The 17,427-nt window shown below is 36.2% G+C and overlaps 1 protein-coding gene across 1 annotated transcript in view; it reads right to left on the bottom strand.

Moving 5' to 3' along the window:
• The window catches only part of BTBD9 (BTB (POZ) domain containing 9), a 131,598-nt gene extending 115,789 nt beyond the window's left edge, over positions 1-15,809 (bottom strand). The window contains exons 1-6 of the mRNA XM_009331076.1: positions 15,640-15,809; positions 9,835-10,045; positions 8,379-8,742; positions 6,495-6,759; positions 4,235-4,454; positions 292-411 (exon numbers count right to left, since the gene is read on the bottom strand). Coding sequence (XP_009329351.1) covers positions 292-411; positions 4,235-4,454; positions 6,495-6,759; positions 8,379-8,742; positions 9,835-10,045; positions 15,640-15,721 — 1,262 coding nt within the window. The 5' untranslated portion in view covers positions 15,722-15,809. The remainder of the gene's footprint in view (positions 1-291; positions 412-4,234; positions 4,455-6,494; positions 6,760-8,378; positions 8,743-9,834; positions 10,046-15,639) is intronic.
• Positions 15,810-17,427: the final 1,618 nt, after the last annotated feature.

Here is a 17,427-nt window from a genome sequence, read left to right on the forward strand (position 1 = left end):
CAAGCCAAAAAAAAAAACAAAAACCCCCAAAAAGAAAGGAGAGGAGAGGAGAGGAGAGGAGAGGAGAGGAGAGGAGAAACACAGAGATGGAAGCACCAGTTTTCAAAACAGGATGCCTGCATTGTAACACCTATATTTATATTTAAAAAGCATCCACCAAGATAGACAATTTTTTTTTTTAAGATAGCATACATTATCAGAAATATACAATGCAGTAGCAAAATCCAGCAACTTATTCTGGTGTCTACGTTATTTAATGATAGCCATGCAACATTTCATTGATGAACTAACCTGCAGACACGGGCAGGAAAATACAGGTTCTGCCAGGACCGACAGAGGTATTTAGAGTGATCAATAACCCGAATCCAGTCTAACTCATCCATGGACACCTCAATGTAGTAGGAATAAGACCTATGGATTGTCAAAAAACACTGGTTAGAATACAAGCAGCCACATCTTAGGTATGAAATTTTACACTTTATTCTGGATTTTCAGTTGTGCTGAAAAGAAGGCTACTTCTTCCTACCCATAGACCTGTATCTACGATATGTTTTTAGAATGACTTAAAACATCCTAACACTCACAATCTGCAGTAATTAGATGAGACCATTGTCCCTCAAAAAAATGCAACGGAGAATTTCAACTCAGTCATAAAAATAATAATTTGTATTCCTTCTGTGTGGAATTAAATCTAAAACACCAGTGATACAGTAGTTATTTCTATTGCCATATCAATAAAGAAAAATCAAAAAACATTTAGCAGATCAAAAATGCAAATTCAAACCCTTCACTTAAACAAAGCAAGTTTACTTTATGATCATTTTCTTACTGGTGATGTTCTTCACTTCTGACCCTTTCAGTTGTTTATGATACATTGTTAAGGCTGTAACTACTTACTTACACACTCCAAAATTACCCCATCAGAAATAAAAGATTAAAAAAAAAGTCACCAACACAATCTGTGTCTTCCTCTTGCTTATCAATTATATTTAGCTTATAGTTTGCTGTTAGGAGAAAGCAAACCCAAACTAAAACTTAAAAGCCACAGCTATTTCCATATTATACCTACAACAGCGATACTTAGAATGAATTAGAACCTTCACTTGTGGATCAGCAAATCGTGAAATGTATGTTTCAGAATATTTTCTTTCTCTTAACGTACTAGTCTGCAACATTCACAGGCATTTCAATAGCACCATGTTAGCACTTACTCTCCTTTCACACTGACTTCTAAGAGTTGCTCTTCCAGAGTTCTACATAGACAATTTTTGTTAAACATTAATGCCTTTGTTAATATTTCCGATTTTTTGCTGAGAACTTGGAGGGGTAGCTGTCTAAAGTGGTATTGTTTAAAAATTCTTAAAGATGTTAGATGAGACTGTTAATACCAATTTACGCACTTACAAAGGTAATGCAGAGTCTTTAAGATGTCAACTGCATAATCAGCTTTCACATTCACACCAACCAAATGTGTAATATTCACAACCCATATAAATACACTGTGTTTCAGCAACTTTATTATTACTAGCCCATGCATATTTGACCTAACTAGGCTCCAGCATTTTAGAGTTTGAGCATTTTGGATCCAAAAGTTACTGTCTGTCTTCTGTGTGGTGAGAATTTAGGGATTCTCACATCACCACCGCCAGACTACTGTAAATGTGTAACCAGTATACAACATGCTATTTTTTTGATTTCTGAAGGTACCAAGCAAAGAAAAATTATCTCAAAAATACAGTTCCACCATCACACACAACATCAGGCCTTTAATTTTTCTTAAGGATAGCATCTTTTTTGCAGAGGTAATTTGGACAGCTAGTCTCCTTAGCACTTCATTATCTAAGATTCACCTGTTAGTAACACCTCTAAACTAGAGGTGCAAAACACACCTGTTAGTTTGTATTTGGTTCTGTCAAGAATATACATTATCTATAGAAAGATATCCAATAGACCAGAGCTTCACAGCGGCAGTTACAATGAATGAGTAGTTTAAAACGATGTTCAACGAGAAGCCACCATGCACTTGTACAGTTGCTAAAACATCTCTTTTGGAGACATTATTCGTGTATCCCATGAGAAAGGTGCAGATAAGTGGCTGGCAATTCTTAGACTAAAAGAGTATATAGGTTGGAAAGGACCTCTAGAAAAAGCAAGGACAATCTTAGGGCAAGTTTCTTAAGGTCTTGGCTGGTAAAGTTCTGCATACCTCCAAGGACTGATATCCATAACCTCTCTGGGCAAACTCTTCCCAAGTTCAACTACCCCATTGTGAATTATTTTCCTAATATTTAATAGGAATTTATCTTGTTGCTTGGTTCCACTGCTCTTCGCCCTCTCAGCCCACAGCTGTAAGAGGAGTCTGGCCCTGTATTCTCTATATTCTTCCATTAAATAGGCGAAGACAGCAATAAGTTCCCCCTTCTGAGCCTTCTCCTCTTAAAACAGCAAGTTCTTTCAGCATCTCTCCTTGTACATCGTGTGCTCAAGCCCTCATCACCTATGAACTCACCCCAGTATGTCAGTATCTTATACTGAGGAGCCCACAACTAGACAAAGTACTCCGAATGCTTCCTTTTCCATTTATCTTAAACAGTTGAGCTTCTGGGGTGCGGGGAACCTTACAATTTAGGTACTATACCTGATAAGAAGCAGAAGAAAGTCCAATAACAAACTTTCCACACAAAACCAAGAAAGTCAGGATGACACAGAAACTATACCCTAAACCACTGTACCCTCAGTGTTTTATGAAGACAAAAAACTCTAGAGGTCCATCTTGTCAGATATTCTGCCACCAACAATGGTTTGTTCTACAAATTTCAGAGGAAGGTCATAGGACACCAAGCAACAGATAGTTTTTTAATAAGTTGTCCCAAGGAGAAGGGTTTTTCCCCGAGTTTCAGCAGCTGCTGATTTATGCTTTGCAGATGAGGGGCATTTTACCAGTTACAAGCTCTCTAAAAATTGCTAGAGAACTCTTCATTATTAATGTTTCTAACACTTTTTTGGATTTTATAAAATTGGTTGATAATTGGTTTATAAATTTCGTTGACCTTCTAGGACAAGTAGTATAATATTGTATGAAGTAGTTCCTTGTACCTTCAAAGTTTTACTTTTCAATCTTTCCAAAAGGAATAGAGGAGAAGCACAAATTTCAGTTGAACTGAATCAGGAGAACTTACTTGAAACAATTAAATAGCTATAAATTCATGCAGTCTGTTTTAAGTGACTAATAACTAATTCATATTTTAAAAATAATTAAAAAAAAAAAAAAATCGATAAAACATTAGTACGCCCTGTTCTAAAATAACACAGCTTAGTTAAGAAAACAAAATGCAACTGCTTTGCAATTCTAAACTGTTAGTCTGGAAGTAATATAAAATTAATCTTTTATCAGAAAGGTAATGTGTTAAAAGTATAAGTAGCTTGTTTTATTGTTTTTAATAGAAAATTGCTTATGAATACCTGCATGAGCTGTCTACTAAACTGTAAAATCTTTGTCATGGCAAGTTTTAAAATTAATATACTCAATTTGTCAAGATAAAAAGAACCTTGCAATCTTCCTACTTAAGCAGCCACTCAGTTGTTCAAATATGCATAATTTGATCTTTCATGCATTCCATAACAATCTAATGTAGCTGAGCATAAATTGGCTAAGGCATCCATGATAGTTCATACTTCACCAGTCTCACCATGAAGTGACTTCTAATAACTACTGTAGTTAGTCAGTATTTCACATTCTAAACAAATTTTACTATCTCTGAATTATTGTCAAAGTGTGTTATTTCTTAACAGTTTTGATATATTGAAAAAGTCTGAACAAACATTCCTTCAATGTTTGGAATGTAAATATGTAAAAAATATGGTTTCTGCAAAAGAACTAGAATATTGTTTTTCAAACTGAAATAAAAGCAGTTGAAAACCAAGTGGCAAATAGAAAACAAAACAATTTAAATTACGTACACTTTCATTAGTAATATAAACCATTTAATGAAGGCACAAAAAATACATTGAAATATTATGAGGCAGTTTAGTATCACAAAATATGGTCTGGTGTGTAAGCAACCAAAACTGCATTTAAAAAAAAACAGGGTTTTTTCAAATAAAACTTGTCATTGTCATCTCCAACACTGTATCATGCTTTTTCTATAAAATATTTAATGAGTATTTCGCATTGATATATTACCACCAGTACAAAATGCATTACCTTCCCTTTTTATGTCAACTTGGCACCTACCGACTATCTCTGTCCCACAGGAGTATTCGTACGTGGTTGATTATTGACGGCTGGCCTAGTTTAATTTCAATTCCAGAACGGCAGTCATCATCGATCGGGTGTCGAGAGAAGCCATGATCCAAGTCATAGTTCTGAGTATCCCCATCTAATAAAGCAGACTTCAGCTCCCCTTTTACAACCTGCGCTCCATACTTCATTGTTGCAATATTTTCCCCTGGTACTAAGAAGAGGAAGAAATCATTGCTTAATTTTTACACACTCATACTGCAAATTAGATGTTCTGAACATCAACTGTATTAGGTCAGAACAAAGACTTATTGCCAGTATCCTTTCCTGGCCACAAACACATGCTCGAGGAAAAACAAAAGTTCAAAGAGAGAGGCATTTTAGAAATTTTGTTTCTTCCCACTTCATTTGATGCCCCCTGAGACTTTTATGGTAATAATAAATAGTGGTAATTTACTAGTATGTAGTATCTATATTCGCAGTCCCCTTCACGATTTTACAGAATTCTATTGCACCTTCCTCATCCAGTCATCACTTTCCTCCTGGTTTTAAAGTTTTGGTCTATTTAGTCTCTCCTTGTGATCAACCTCTCACCATACCTCTAATAATTTTTTTGCCCTTTCTTTCCCAATTTTTGTTCTACTTTCAACTGTTTGGGTTTTTTTGTCTGAAGTGCAAGGAAACTAAAAATCACATAAAATGTTCAAGATGTGGATGCATCATGAACTTGCAGAGTGGTATATACAGTGTTATAGCTCTACAAGCTATTTTGATAGCTATACAAGCTTCCAGTACTCTGCAAAGCTAAACGAACCTGAGTGAAATAGGAAACTTTTGGCTACCTGGGCTTTGAACCAAGACGGTAAAGCAAGTTTTTTATCACACCATTTCACAGTAATAAACCTGTTACATCCTAGGAACAGATCTTCCATCAAGATAACTGGGAATAATGGTCCCTAAGTCCAACTACAAAACAATACATTGATGAACCACCCTATTAAAAAGACATCGTTAACAGTCTTGTTTGAGGAGAGACCCTATAAAACACGATCTGAAAGCTAAATGATGAAAAGCTGCCCCTGAACTCTTCAGGCAGGTTGGCAAGAGAAGTATGAATTTTAACAGGGTGTTAAGTTTAACATTTAAAGAACAGAACTTGAAGTGATAAAATTTTAACTGTATTGTAGTACTACTACATGAAAACGTCAAATGCACAACTATGACATGGCAAGGGGTCATCAATGTTTCCACAAACAGAAAAAAATCCCAAGAGCCTGAACTAGTACTAAAACAACACAGAAATTCAATTCTCTAAAAAGCTGCGATTTTGACAAAGCTAGAAATTTTGAGATTAGGAGCATGTTATTATTGAGACATAAATATGCAGAAAAAGAAGTCAGAAAACACCATTTAACTTTTTCAAATTTATCTACTGCACTGTCAACAGAATGTCTTGCACGATAAGACTTTTACGATATCCTAATATTAAACACATACGTTTAAACATTAATATCTGTAACTTCTAAGAGAGAACAAAGGGGAGATGCAGTTCTGAGGAAGCAGTTATTTCTAGGGCTCATCACGCATGACTGACAGACTACAGTGCAGGCTCTCAAAAAACATTTAACTTTATTCTTTGCTGTGGGACAAATACTCTCTATAAATCACACATTAGATAGCAAACTAACAATATCTTTCTAAAGCTCAGTGTTAGATATTCTTGTTTCATTAACAGAGAGCACAGACAAAGTCAAACAAAAGGCTTCTCACACTTTTTAGGCTTCCATTAATACAATTTTGGAAGACTTGTTTATACTATTTGGGCAAGCATATAAAGAGTAAGAGAAAAATCAAAAGTAGTAGAGAAAAGATGAAAATCTTCATCAAGTAGAAAACAAGTCACCATCAACATAAAACCATTTAAATAGCATATATCCCACAGTCAATGCATTTTTATTTTTAATGTTTTTGCAAAACTTTTTCTATTAATATAGCACTTCCTCTAGGAAAATTCACTCTTATTACAACATTCATGTTTGAGCAATATCTGAGATGCAAAATAAGAAAATATGTTGACTAATACTATTTGAGGAATAGAAATGGCAAGAACAGTACATAACAAGGTATTTCATTATGTAAGCCTTTTAAAACACATAATAATAGATAAAAACCTCAAAGCACAAATTAACCATATCCTCCAGACAACTATAGCCACTAAATGAGAAAAAAAAACAAACAAAAACCTGACGCTTACTTAACATGCCCCTGTAGTTGAGGTCCATGTCCCGACTCTCAGAACGAATCTTAATGGCATCTAGGATGGCATCAGGTGACAACAATCCAGAAGGTCTTACAACATTTAGTAGTTCTGTTAGACTCATTAGTGGCAAACGTACTGCTTGCATGATTTCAGCATGGTTTTCCTTGGGGTTATGTTTACACCAATTCATCAAAGCTTGGAAAATGTCCTTCTCAGGAGCTGCAAATGAGTCCCTCAGTACAATACTTAGAAGAGCATCCTGGAAAAGAAAAACAAAAACAACCCCAAATAAACAAATTAAAAAAAAAAAAAAAGGAAAAAAAAAGGAAATTAAAATAAGGCAAAAATTAATGGGTATTTTAACTTGTAGTTATTAAAAATAATCTCCAAAGAAGTGACTACCTGAAACTGTAGCTTATTTTAGTTACTTATGCAAAAATTATAGAATCCATCATGTAAATAATAGGTAATATTACAAACCCACTAGGAGAAATAAGTCAGAATTGAAATGTGGAGAACTATTCAAATCAACTTAATTCCAGTTAGTACTTCAAATTTACTTTGGAATATAAGAAGTGATTTGGGGATTTGGTAGTACAGTTCAGAGCATTCCTTTAAACTTAGGCTGGTATAAGAACACTGATGAGAAAAATAAAGTGTGGCTTGGAACCACCTTTTTAAACCATTTCTAACTATTTGGGATTTCCCCCCCCGCTTCTCTCTCTCTTTTGGTACCAACTTAGAATCAGCAGGTAAAAACTTCAGTGGCTCTTATTCATGCAGAAGACACACTCATGCAAAATGAGAACAAAAAGAATTGAACAACTTTTTGGTTTCCACTTAGCTAGCAGAATACTTAGGAGTTCGCCTAAGAAAAGGATAAATCTCTCACATATAACAGAATTGGCTATGCCGAAGATGTCATAAAGTATGCACTTCATGATGAATGACGTTTGCCAACTTCTTTATTAATAATATGCTCTCAGAGCTCAGATTTAACAAACTGCACATGACAGAGTACAGCAGAGAGAAAAAAACATTTTTTCCCCTACACAACTAGTAAGTTAGTCAGCGGAGCAGAGTGTCTTGTACTTATTCAAGGAATAGACCCATCACAGCTTTTCCACTAAAAACACTTTTTAAGAAAAAATAATTAAACCATCATTCATTCAAGATGCTTCATGTGAACATCACTTGAAAACACTCTACCACTATTATGTCCAGCTCAAAGACCACGCCAAAGTAAGTGGAAAATTTCAGTGTCATAGAACAGCCTGACTCAGGCACAAATATTTATGCATCTAACAACAACAACAAAACCAACACACAAAAAAACCCAAACCACCCTACAACACCACCATATTATGCAATTTCAGAACATGATGACAATCAGCAATGTAAATCACAGCAATCTCCAGAATGCTTTAGCTTACACAGTAGAAAGTCACCCATCACTAAGGCAGCCTATATCAAGAAATTAATAGAATGGAGTATCTTCTGCTGTCTTCAAATCTTTACTTTATATCCCCTGGGCAGCATTCAGAAGCCAAATTATATTATTTCAAGAACAGATGAAAAAAGACAAATTAAGATCAGATTGCCTGCTCCCACCTTTTAGAATACTCCATCAGATTTACTATATTTAGGTATACTGACTGGTCAAAATTAAATACCTAAAAAATTCAGAACAGATCACCAGGATTTTCAGTTCGGCTTGGTTTGAACGTTTCCAACTGTCACAGTTTCACTAGTATAAAATGATACCTGTTAACTAACATATAAACTTGTATTTGGTGCCCCCATTAGTATTTTATGATGCAGATGTATACAGATTGACATTAACATTCCTGGGGAAAAAAGTGCAAACAAAAGATATACCTTAGAAAGCGATAGGAAGCCTTCGCTGGAGAGCACCTCTTGGGCATTTCTATCCATGAACATACAGCACATACAAGTTAATTTGGGAAGGGAATAAAGACTGGCAACATCAAATGTCATACAGACATTCTGAATATTAAGTATTGTGCAAAGATACTCAGACGTGGAATCCTCCAGTTCTGGGAACCCATATTTATGTGCTAGGCTTAGGAAGTCTAGGAGAACCTCCTCTTTCTCATCTCGTAGTGTAGCACGACCAGTGTAAATATATTTCAACAGCATGGTAAATGCTTCCGCAGTGGTGTCCTGAAGAGGAATTTCTGCTTCAGGCTGAGATTCTCTCATTCCGCCATACAATAATGCTCTATAAGGAAGATAAAATTTGAGAAATTTATATCCTGATAAAAACCAGGCAAAAAGTAGAAAGAGAAAGGAATAAATGACTCTTTACAGCAAGGGGAATACAAAGAGGATACGGTTTAAGAATCTACAAAAGAAAAACCCTTATACTTGGCATTTAAAGTGCAGCTCTGCTCTGAAAGCAGCTGCACAAGAATAATATGCTCATGCATCATGTTTTCATCCTACACAATTGCTCCATCTCCACTTTGAACAATAGCTTGCGAAGCAGAAGTTGAGATATGTTTCTCATATCTTTTTTTTTTAAATATAGTGCTATCAGTAAGAAAGAAAAAAAATGAAAAATTTTCAGAAAGCAAGTGAAACAAATAGTTTGTCACTGTAATAGCAATGGCAGATTAGCAAATCTCAGGATTCTTGATCCTCTATTCCTTACTCTAAACCAAGCAAACAGCAACTCCAATGAAATCCTGAATCTTGAGAAAAAAAATCAAAGTACTCACAATTATTTTTTAAAATACGACAGACAGTTTGAACACAATTGCATTCACGCTTTAGTTTAGCTATTAGCTTATCCCTCTGACAAAATTAACTGGAAGAAGATTATCAGGAAGTTCTATTAATTACATTTAGAGTGAAAAACGCCCAGCTCTTAAAAAAGCTGAATTAGTATTATCCCTCGTTTTAAAATACATATTCTAACCTGTATCAGCCAGACCTTTTTAAAAATAGTCAATTCCAATGTGCCAAAATTAAGCTTCCTAACTGAGTATATTCCATAGAAGCACACCATCCATACTCTGAGAAATCAAAACAATTTTACAGCAGAACTTTCCTGTTCTGAAGTTATCTTTCTCTTGAACTTGTGAAACTACCTTCAAAATCCAATTTAATGAAGGTCAAAAGAATAACATCATGACATGGTATTTATCTTTTTATATTTGGACACAATGATTTGATGTGCTGGGAAACATTCACACAGAAAAGGTCACACTCATGGGACAGATGATTACACCCTGAAAAGTTCATAGAGAAACACTGTTTATCTTATCTGCATGAAAATTTCCCGTGAGCCTGACAAAAAGCTATACTTCACCTGAAATAATGGCATCTAGCAGCCAGGATCACTCTGTGTGCCGGAAAACGTTTCTTTTCTACAATAAAGGTAACATCACTATATTCTTCCCCGTTCATTAGAGCACCAATATGCTCTGACAGAATGTGAACGTGGTCAATCTCACCCACAGCTGTGTAAGGACGAAGCGGATGGCTGTTACTCATCTTGGAGGGATGGTGATATTGGTAGCCTAAAGGGAAAAAGAAAACAACCAGTATTATAAAGGGCAGAAATATTAAAAAATGGCAAAGATCAAGCTGCGATTATGAAAAAAGCGACTAGTGTAAGTTACCATATATTACAGGAAAAATGAAACCAAGAGGTTTTCTATTAAAGTTCATTTACAACAGGACTCGATGTAGCTTGCATCAACAATTCTAGCCGACAGAAAATATTTCAGAGAATTCCGTCACCTTGTTGTTCTGTCAATCCATTTACTTTAAATAAAAAGCTTCCAACAAAAGGAATTAAAAATTAAACAAATTTAATTAAAGTTACCATTAGAAAGCAAATTTATCTGAATTAAATGCACATAAATTATAAAGAAATAAATAATTTGACCAATTAAGCATAGTCTTAGCTCCCAAGTCTCTACTAAAATCAGTGTGTTTGCAGAATTTCAATCAACTTTCCAGAACTGGGTGAAAATAAACAATCGGGATAACTTTTAATAAATAACAGATGAAGTCTGTCAAGGAGCAAAGCTTTACAATGTACAATTCAATTTTCTTAGCCTTTCCACTCAGTTTTCTTGTTGCCTTCATGTTCCCTCATATATGTAAGAAAATAAACCCCCTAATACCTCTCAGTAATAACAGTAGGAGACTGTCCACTAACATACAATATCGATTAATGCATTAATCATATCTACTATGGAATTATTTTCTTACTTCTTAATTTACAAGAGGTTTTAGTTTTGTTGGTTTTGGTTTATTTCAGCAACAGAGGCTTGCTGTAGTCACAGTGGGAAGAGCATCCACAGAAGAATTTAGGTTTTAAATCAGCTTCTATTGTTACACCTCGGTTTACTTTTGAATAAAAAGAGGTTGGCTGTTTCAGATAACAACCATCCATATTTTCAGACACACCTTCTGTACTCCAATGACTAGCCACTTTTCAAAATGGGCACATACTTAGCACCGAAGAAAGATGGTGTACCACAAGAAGCAGGAAAATGAGGCCTGTCGTGGTTTAACCTCAGCCAGCAACTCAGCACCACGCAGCTGGTCGCTCACTCTCCCCACCCTGGTGGGATGGGGGAGCGGAAGAGTAAAAGTGAGAAAACTCGTGGGTTGAGATAAAAACAGTTTAATAATTGAAATAGAATATAATCCTAATAATAATAGTAATAAGAAGAAGAATATACAAAGCAAGTGATGCACAATGCAATTCCTCACCACCTGCCGACTGATGCCCAGCCAGTCCCCGAGCAGCGGCCCCCCGGCCAGCTTTCCCCCAGTTTATGTACTGAGCATGACGTCACACGGTATGGAATAGCCCTTTGGCCAGTTTGGGTCAGCTGTCCTGGCTGTGCCCCCTCCCAGCTTCTTGTGCCCCTCCAGCCTTCTCAGTCGGTAGAGCATGGGAAGCTGGAAAGTCCTTGACCAGTGTAAGCACTGCTTAGCAACAACTAAAACATCGCTGTGTTATCAGCATTATTCTCATACTAAATCCAAAACACAGCACTGTACCAGCTCCTAGGAAGAAAATTAACTCTATCCCAGCCAAAACCAGGACAAGGACATACCCTGCACACAGCTAACATTAATTTTTCAAGTGAAATATTCATGACATAAATGCATTTTTAAGCTATATTTTCAAAGTATTATGAGAAAATATGCATCTGTTTCCAGTCATTTCTACCTCAACAAAGAAAACACATGCATCTGGCGTTAAATATTATTTGCACTTCTGTAACACCTGGAAACGCTTAACCCAAAACGAAGATACTGTAGAAACACAGTCCCGTGGAACTTAAAACAAAACTAGAAAAAGTGATAGAAATAGAAAATAAGATTTGAGAAAAATACAGCATACTAAACTGATAATACAGATCGCAGCACAAATGGGAACAAACCCCCAGCTTTCCTCAGGCTGTCTCTGCTACTTGAATTGGAAGCTGTGTGCCCTTGTAGCCATTACAGCGTGAAGCCAGCAATACCGGCCGAGATACTGGAGGCAGCCTAACCATGGGAACACAGAATACTGCGCAGTCATTCTTCTATCCTGACATGAGAGTAAATTTATTTTTATGGTTTTTCATAACAACAGACCGTTTCTTCCATTCGCACTGGTTAATTTACAATTAGCTAAGACAACTCTGCACTGAACAGATTTATGCAACACACACTTCCAGTAACATTTACTTTGTATCAAGCAAGATTAACTTAACTCTCATCAGTGCAGTTGCATCTACTTATACTAGCAATAATATTTATCACAACATAATTATTTGAGAGTTTATAGACAATGGTAAAATTGAAATGCCCTCAAAATATAAAACCTTTTATTACACCAAAGGAGCACACAAAAGGATGTATTGTTACTCAGCTGCAAATCTCAAGCCTCAGTACTCCTTCAAGACTTCTGTACCTTAGAAGTCTATAGTTGCTGTTGTTAATCTTCATTCACCACGGTCAGGCAACCCAGCTACGTGCGAGTTACACGCACATTATCAAGCAACTCTGTACTATCTCTTTTCTGCTAGTTCCAATTTTGATTAATTAGGGAAGTTCATTTATGATACTTCATACATGTACAAGTACAGGCACATTTTGGTTTTAAAATTATTTTTAATTCCATTTTTTCTACATACTATTTCTTTCTTTCCTTGATCCACTCTTATCTCTAAAAAATCAGAACAGGTACTGTCTGCATAAAAACTGAGAGACTGTAAAAGTGGTAAAGAGAAGGGAATGCCAACAGCTGCACAATAACTTTGCTTCCAGTAGCTGTGGATGTTGTCATGTGCCAACAGAATGAAAAGTTCAAGGGAAAATTGTTTCCATTTCAGGTTAAATAAATATATAAATCAAAAGCACACTTCCCTCTGAAGGGTACATTAACCTCTCTCTAAACAAGAATCAGGGTATAGAAGAGGGCAAAGTCTGAACTGGGGACACTTGCTAATAAGCCGATGATGCCAGTCCTTACGAATGTCAAGACCCTGAACTACAGCAAGCGATGAAAGTAGAAATTTAGAAATCCCTGTGTGTAAGCTGCAAGACAAATTTGTTTGGATGTTTAACGCTCTCCAAATTGCTGGTACAATGTACTATTCTAAATTGCCAATTTCAAACAAGAACATTCTGATCACGGGGAATACAGGACTCAAAACGATGGCTACAAGCCTCTAGCTGACAAGCCTTTCAGATGTCTGAATGACACCAAGTGTTGGAAACTGGCAACTTTATGAAAACTATGTACATGCCTTGTACGCTTTCTGTGGGTAACACTAGTATATTGAAGTAGCACTCAAACTCATTTATCTGTTTACTACTATGCATTTCCAATGCAAGTTTCATATGTGTTGTGGATTTTCCATAAAAAGCAGCACAGTGAGAGCAGTCCTGCCTTCCCAGACTGGACTAATAATGGTGCAAATTCAGTCGACTCTTGAAGGGATCTGCACATTTCTTGTTTGAGGAAGTAAAAAGTAATATACTGCTTTAGTTGTGGCGAGCTGCTATGAGCTCTCAACTTCCCTGCATAGCTAAACATGTATTTTCCTAGTTGCAACTCAAAGTATTATTTATGATAAAAAAAGATGGATGCTGCCGGGAGCTTGGCAAAACCCTTCCTGAAGATCCCTCTGGCATCTTCTGTCATCAAATGACTGTCACCCCTTTCAGAGAATACAGGTGTTTAGTCTTCCTGGCGGTCAAAGAACAACATTTAACCGACTTCAGAATAAAAGGCCAAGCCATTTACTAGCCTCTTGTCAGCACCATAACCTATTTCCAGGAGGTATTCAGAGCTAATTAACTGCTTCAGCAGTCAGCTGCTGCAGCTTTGTTCGTGCCACAGAAATAAACAAAACTAAACAGTCTTCTCAGCAAGTTTGAGGTGCCATTAAAACTGTCTCAAAAGGCATCTGCTAAGTCAGAAGGCCTACAAATCACTTCTGTCCAAGACACCACCAGAAGACACGCTTCTTGGTGGCCTCCTTCAACAGCGAGCATGTGAAAAACACGGCCTCGTACTTATTACATAAGGCAATATGCAGTATTACACAATATGTGTCACGGCTAGAAAAACAACAACCACCCCCCCCCAGTCTTCAGCCTGCTATATTTCTTTTTCGTAAGTAATCTGTAACATGTTCTGGCATACAAAAACGTCATCTGAAAAATGCAGCAACAACAGCAAAACCCCTATGACATCTTTACTAAACAACTCTCAAACCAGAGCTGCAATAAAGACTGGTACTAAGTCACTTCCCCCCCTCACCTGGGCTATCACTAAAGATAGTGACTAAAGAGTCCTCTGAAAGGCAATGCTGTTTCAATGAAACATGGAAGAGTTGTTTTTATACCAGGCACAGAAAAAGGAATTTAAGAAATTATTCATGAATAATTTGGATTTTTTTTTTCATATAAAATGAGTGAAAAATATTTACGTAACAGATAACCCTATTGAAACTTTAGAAATAAATGCAAGTAAACGGACTATTGCTAGAATTAAAAGTTTTATTAAATACGTCTGGATTATAAACACTGAGCAAATTATTTCATACCCTTGAAACACTTAATTCCTTCATCATCTAGTTTGTACCTATCAAGATAATACAGGTTTTGTCAGAATTACACAAAGGGAATTTACTTAAATAGAATTCTCTTACACTGCCATTTTATCTAGAAACAGGAATTGGTTCTCAGTTGATTGGAAAGGATTTGAGTAGTACTTCAATTTTTTGTAATTCATTACTTCATAAAATATTTTGCTATGCTTTAAGTAAATGTCAGCAAAATATTATTTTAATTACAATTTCTATTACCACAGAGTCACAGAACATGGTAGGTGTGACAGTAAGGCTACTGTACAAACATACCATTGTTACAAACCATATGGTTTTTTAAATGGATATGCATGTCTTTTTATACAAAAATATTTTGTTCTCCTAAGTTCTGGTACAATAAGCTAACATCTCAGGAAATAGGAATTTTTAGTAAATATTTCAACATATGCAGAGTATAACTCAAGAAAGTACTTTGATTCTGTCAGAACCCTCGCTACAGAAGCTCCTTTGTACTTCTAAATAACAATAAAAAAGTTGACTATGAGTGAAAATTGTAACAGAAAAGGAAAAAAATACATGTTCTAATACGATATAGATATAGAATATGAAAGACCAAGTAAATTAAATTCACAGAACTTTTAAGTCTCATTTCCAACCCTTCTGTTGCAAAAGGATTAAAAGAAAAGCAGATGTTAACCCTGGTTAATGGTAAATAACCACACCATTCAATGACTGCATTCTAAACAATTAGTACCGAAAGTGTTTTGACTTAAAGCATATAGAAAGTTATGCACTGCTCATCTGCAAACACACTCCCATTACTTAAGTGCTGTAGTGCTACCATTTTACATTCTGCTCAAGACGTATTCCTCTGATAGAAGAGCAGGAATAAGTTTCGCTAGGTACAAAGAACAATACAGCAAATACAGATTGTTTATTAACACACATATAAAACACGTATCAATGCACTTGATACCACCTGGTTAAAATGGCATACACCTAAACCCTTAAGTTAAAATCTCAGGAAAATACATTGGCCCACTCACCAATAAAGCTGTCTGAAGATCTACAGTGGACGTAGCCTGTAGGCAGATGACCAACTTCCTGAAAGTTAGGGTTCTTTGCCATTCTGAACAACAGACAGATTGAACAGCAAGCTCATAGAAATGCTATTCAGCAACATCCAGCTGCACAGCAACAACTGTACCATTTCCTGAAACAATGCATAAAATAAGTACCATCAGGAACAGGGGGCATGTAGCCTACGGCAAAAGCGAGTGAGATGCACATTTCTCAGTTAAAATTTTTGTGGAAATAAATTCTAAAAAAAATCCCTCCATTCTATGGGAAAACTTCTAATAACATTAGAAGATAGCATTAGAATTTCTCTTTTTGAGCCATCATCATTTAATTTTGACCATTCATTTTTTTAACCATCAAAAAAAGATGGTAACATATTGCCATTCATTTGTTCACTACAAGCCAGAAAAAACTCATCCTGGCATTCTTGCTACAGCATTAAAATCCCCAAGAACACCGTTTTCCCATATGGGTGTCCTAATTAAACCAGGTCTATACAAACTGTATCGCACACATTTTATTCCCTACGCATCCAAAGTTCCTGTGTTCTTGCTTTGTTCTTGCTAAGTGTTCTTGCCTAGCTAAGGGTTGTGGGGGTTTTGACTGGGTTTTGCTGGTTGTTTTCTTTACAATGCTTCAGGCGGTTGCAGATCTTTCTCCTATGCAAGCTTTTAATTTTACAAACAGGAAAAGAAAACAAAACTGTAGGGTGAGGAAATACAGAAATATAGAGGCTTTATTTGTTGAAATACATAACCAACATAATGAGTCTCACTCAACAAGTATAAATTATTGTTATTCTTCCCATCATACCTGCCAGCAGGAAAAATAAACTGTATTGAATTTGCTAAACAGATGATACCTTGATCTAGGAATTCTCTCATAAGAGACACTCTAATCTTATTTACAGTATATGTTTAAGGGAGCAAGGGAAGAGAAGGAAGAAAAAATATTGTTAGGTATTCTCATGAACTGGAAAGTAACCACACCTTAATCCAGCAAATTGAACACAGGTATTTGACAAAGATGATCTCCTGGTTTTGGAGAATAACATGTAATATGTAAATATTTGTTCCTACAAGTAATGTATGTTATCAAATTGGCTTGTGTTATCAAAATGTATTCAAAAGCCATTTATGAAAATTCTTGTGGGTTTTTTGTTGTTTTTTTTTTTTTAATGAGTGAACAGACCACAGCAGAACAGTATTCTCCAAGCACCTGATTTACAGATTTGTAACAGAAGACATGCCAAATACACCTGCATTGCGAGTAGGCTCAAATTAAATCTTAAAAACACATAAAAAGTTAAGTGACCCATGACAGGGCTTTGGGAGGCGTCTGTATGCTGTGCTTTAAAAATAATGCGAGCAAAGAGCATTGCTGGGCAAGTAAGATTACAGGCAGATTGCTAACAAGTTAACATCGTGTTTTGTTTTGGGTTTTTTTTTTTTAAAGTCTGGTAATACGACAGCTTCTTCCAAGTCCAAAGTATTTCAGTGAATCACAGCACTGCGTAACTTGCAAGAGTAGTTAGGTACTAAGACCGCAGAAGAACCCGTGAAAATATCGCGTGTGCTGTCAATGTGTCAAAATATTGAACTAATATGAAAATAAAATAAGTTAAAAAAAGAGGCCACAACGGGGTCTTGCAAAGCGCAGGGGCTTCGCAGGGTCTCGCAAAGGGGAAGGCAGGTGAAGCCGGCGCCCCGCACCGACGGGAGGGAGGGCGGCGGGGAGCCAGCGGCCCGCCCAAG

Source organism: Pygoscelis adeliae, unplaced genomic scaffold, assembly GCF_000699105.1.
Source record: "Pygoscelis adeliae isolate BGI_AS28 unplaced genomic scaffold, ASM69910v1 Scaffold218, whole genome shotgun sequence".
Taxonomy (NCBI): Eukaryota; Metazoa; Chordata; class Aves; order Sphenisciformes; family Spheniscidae; genus Pygoscelis; species Pygoscelis adeliae.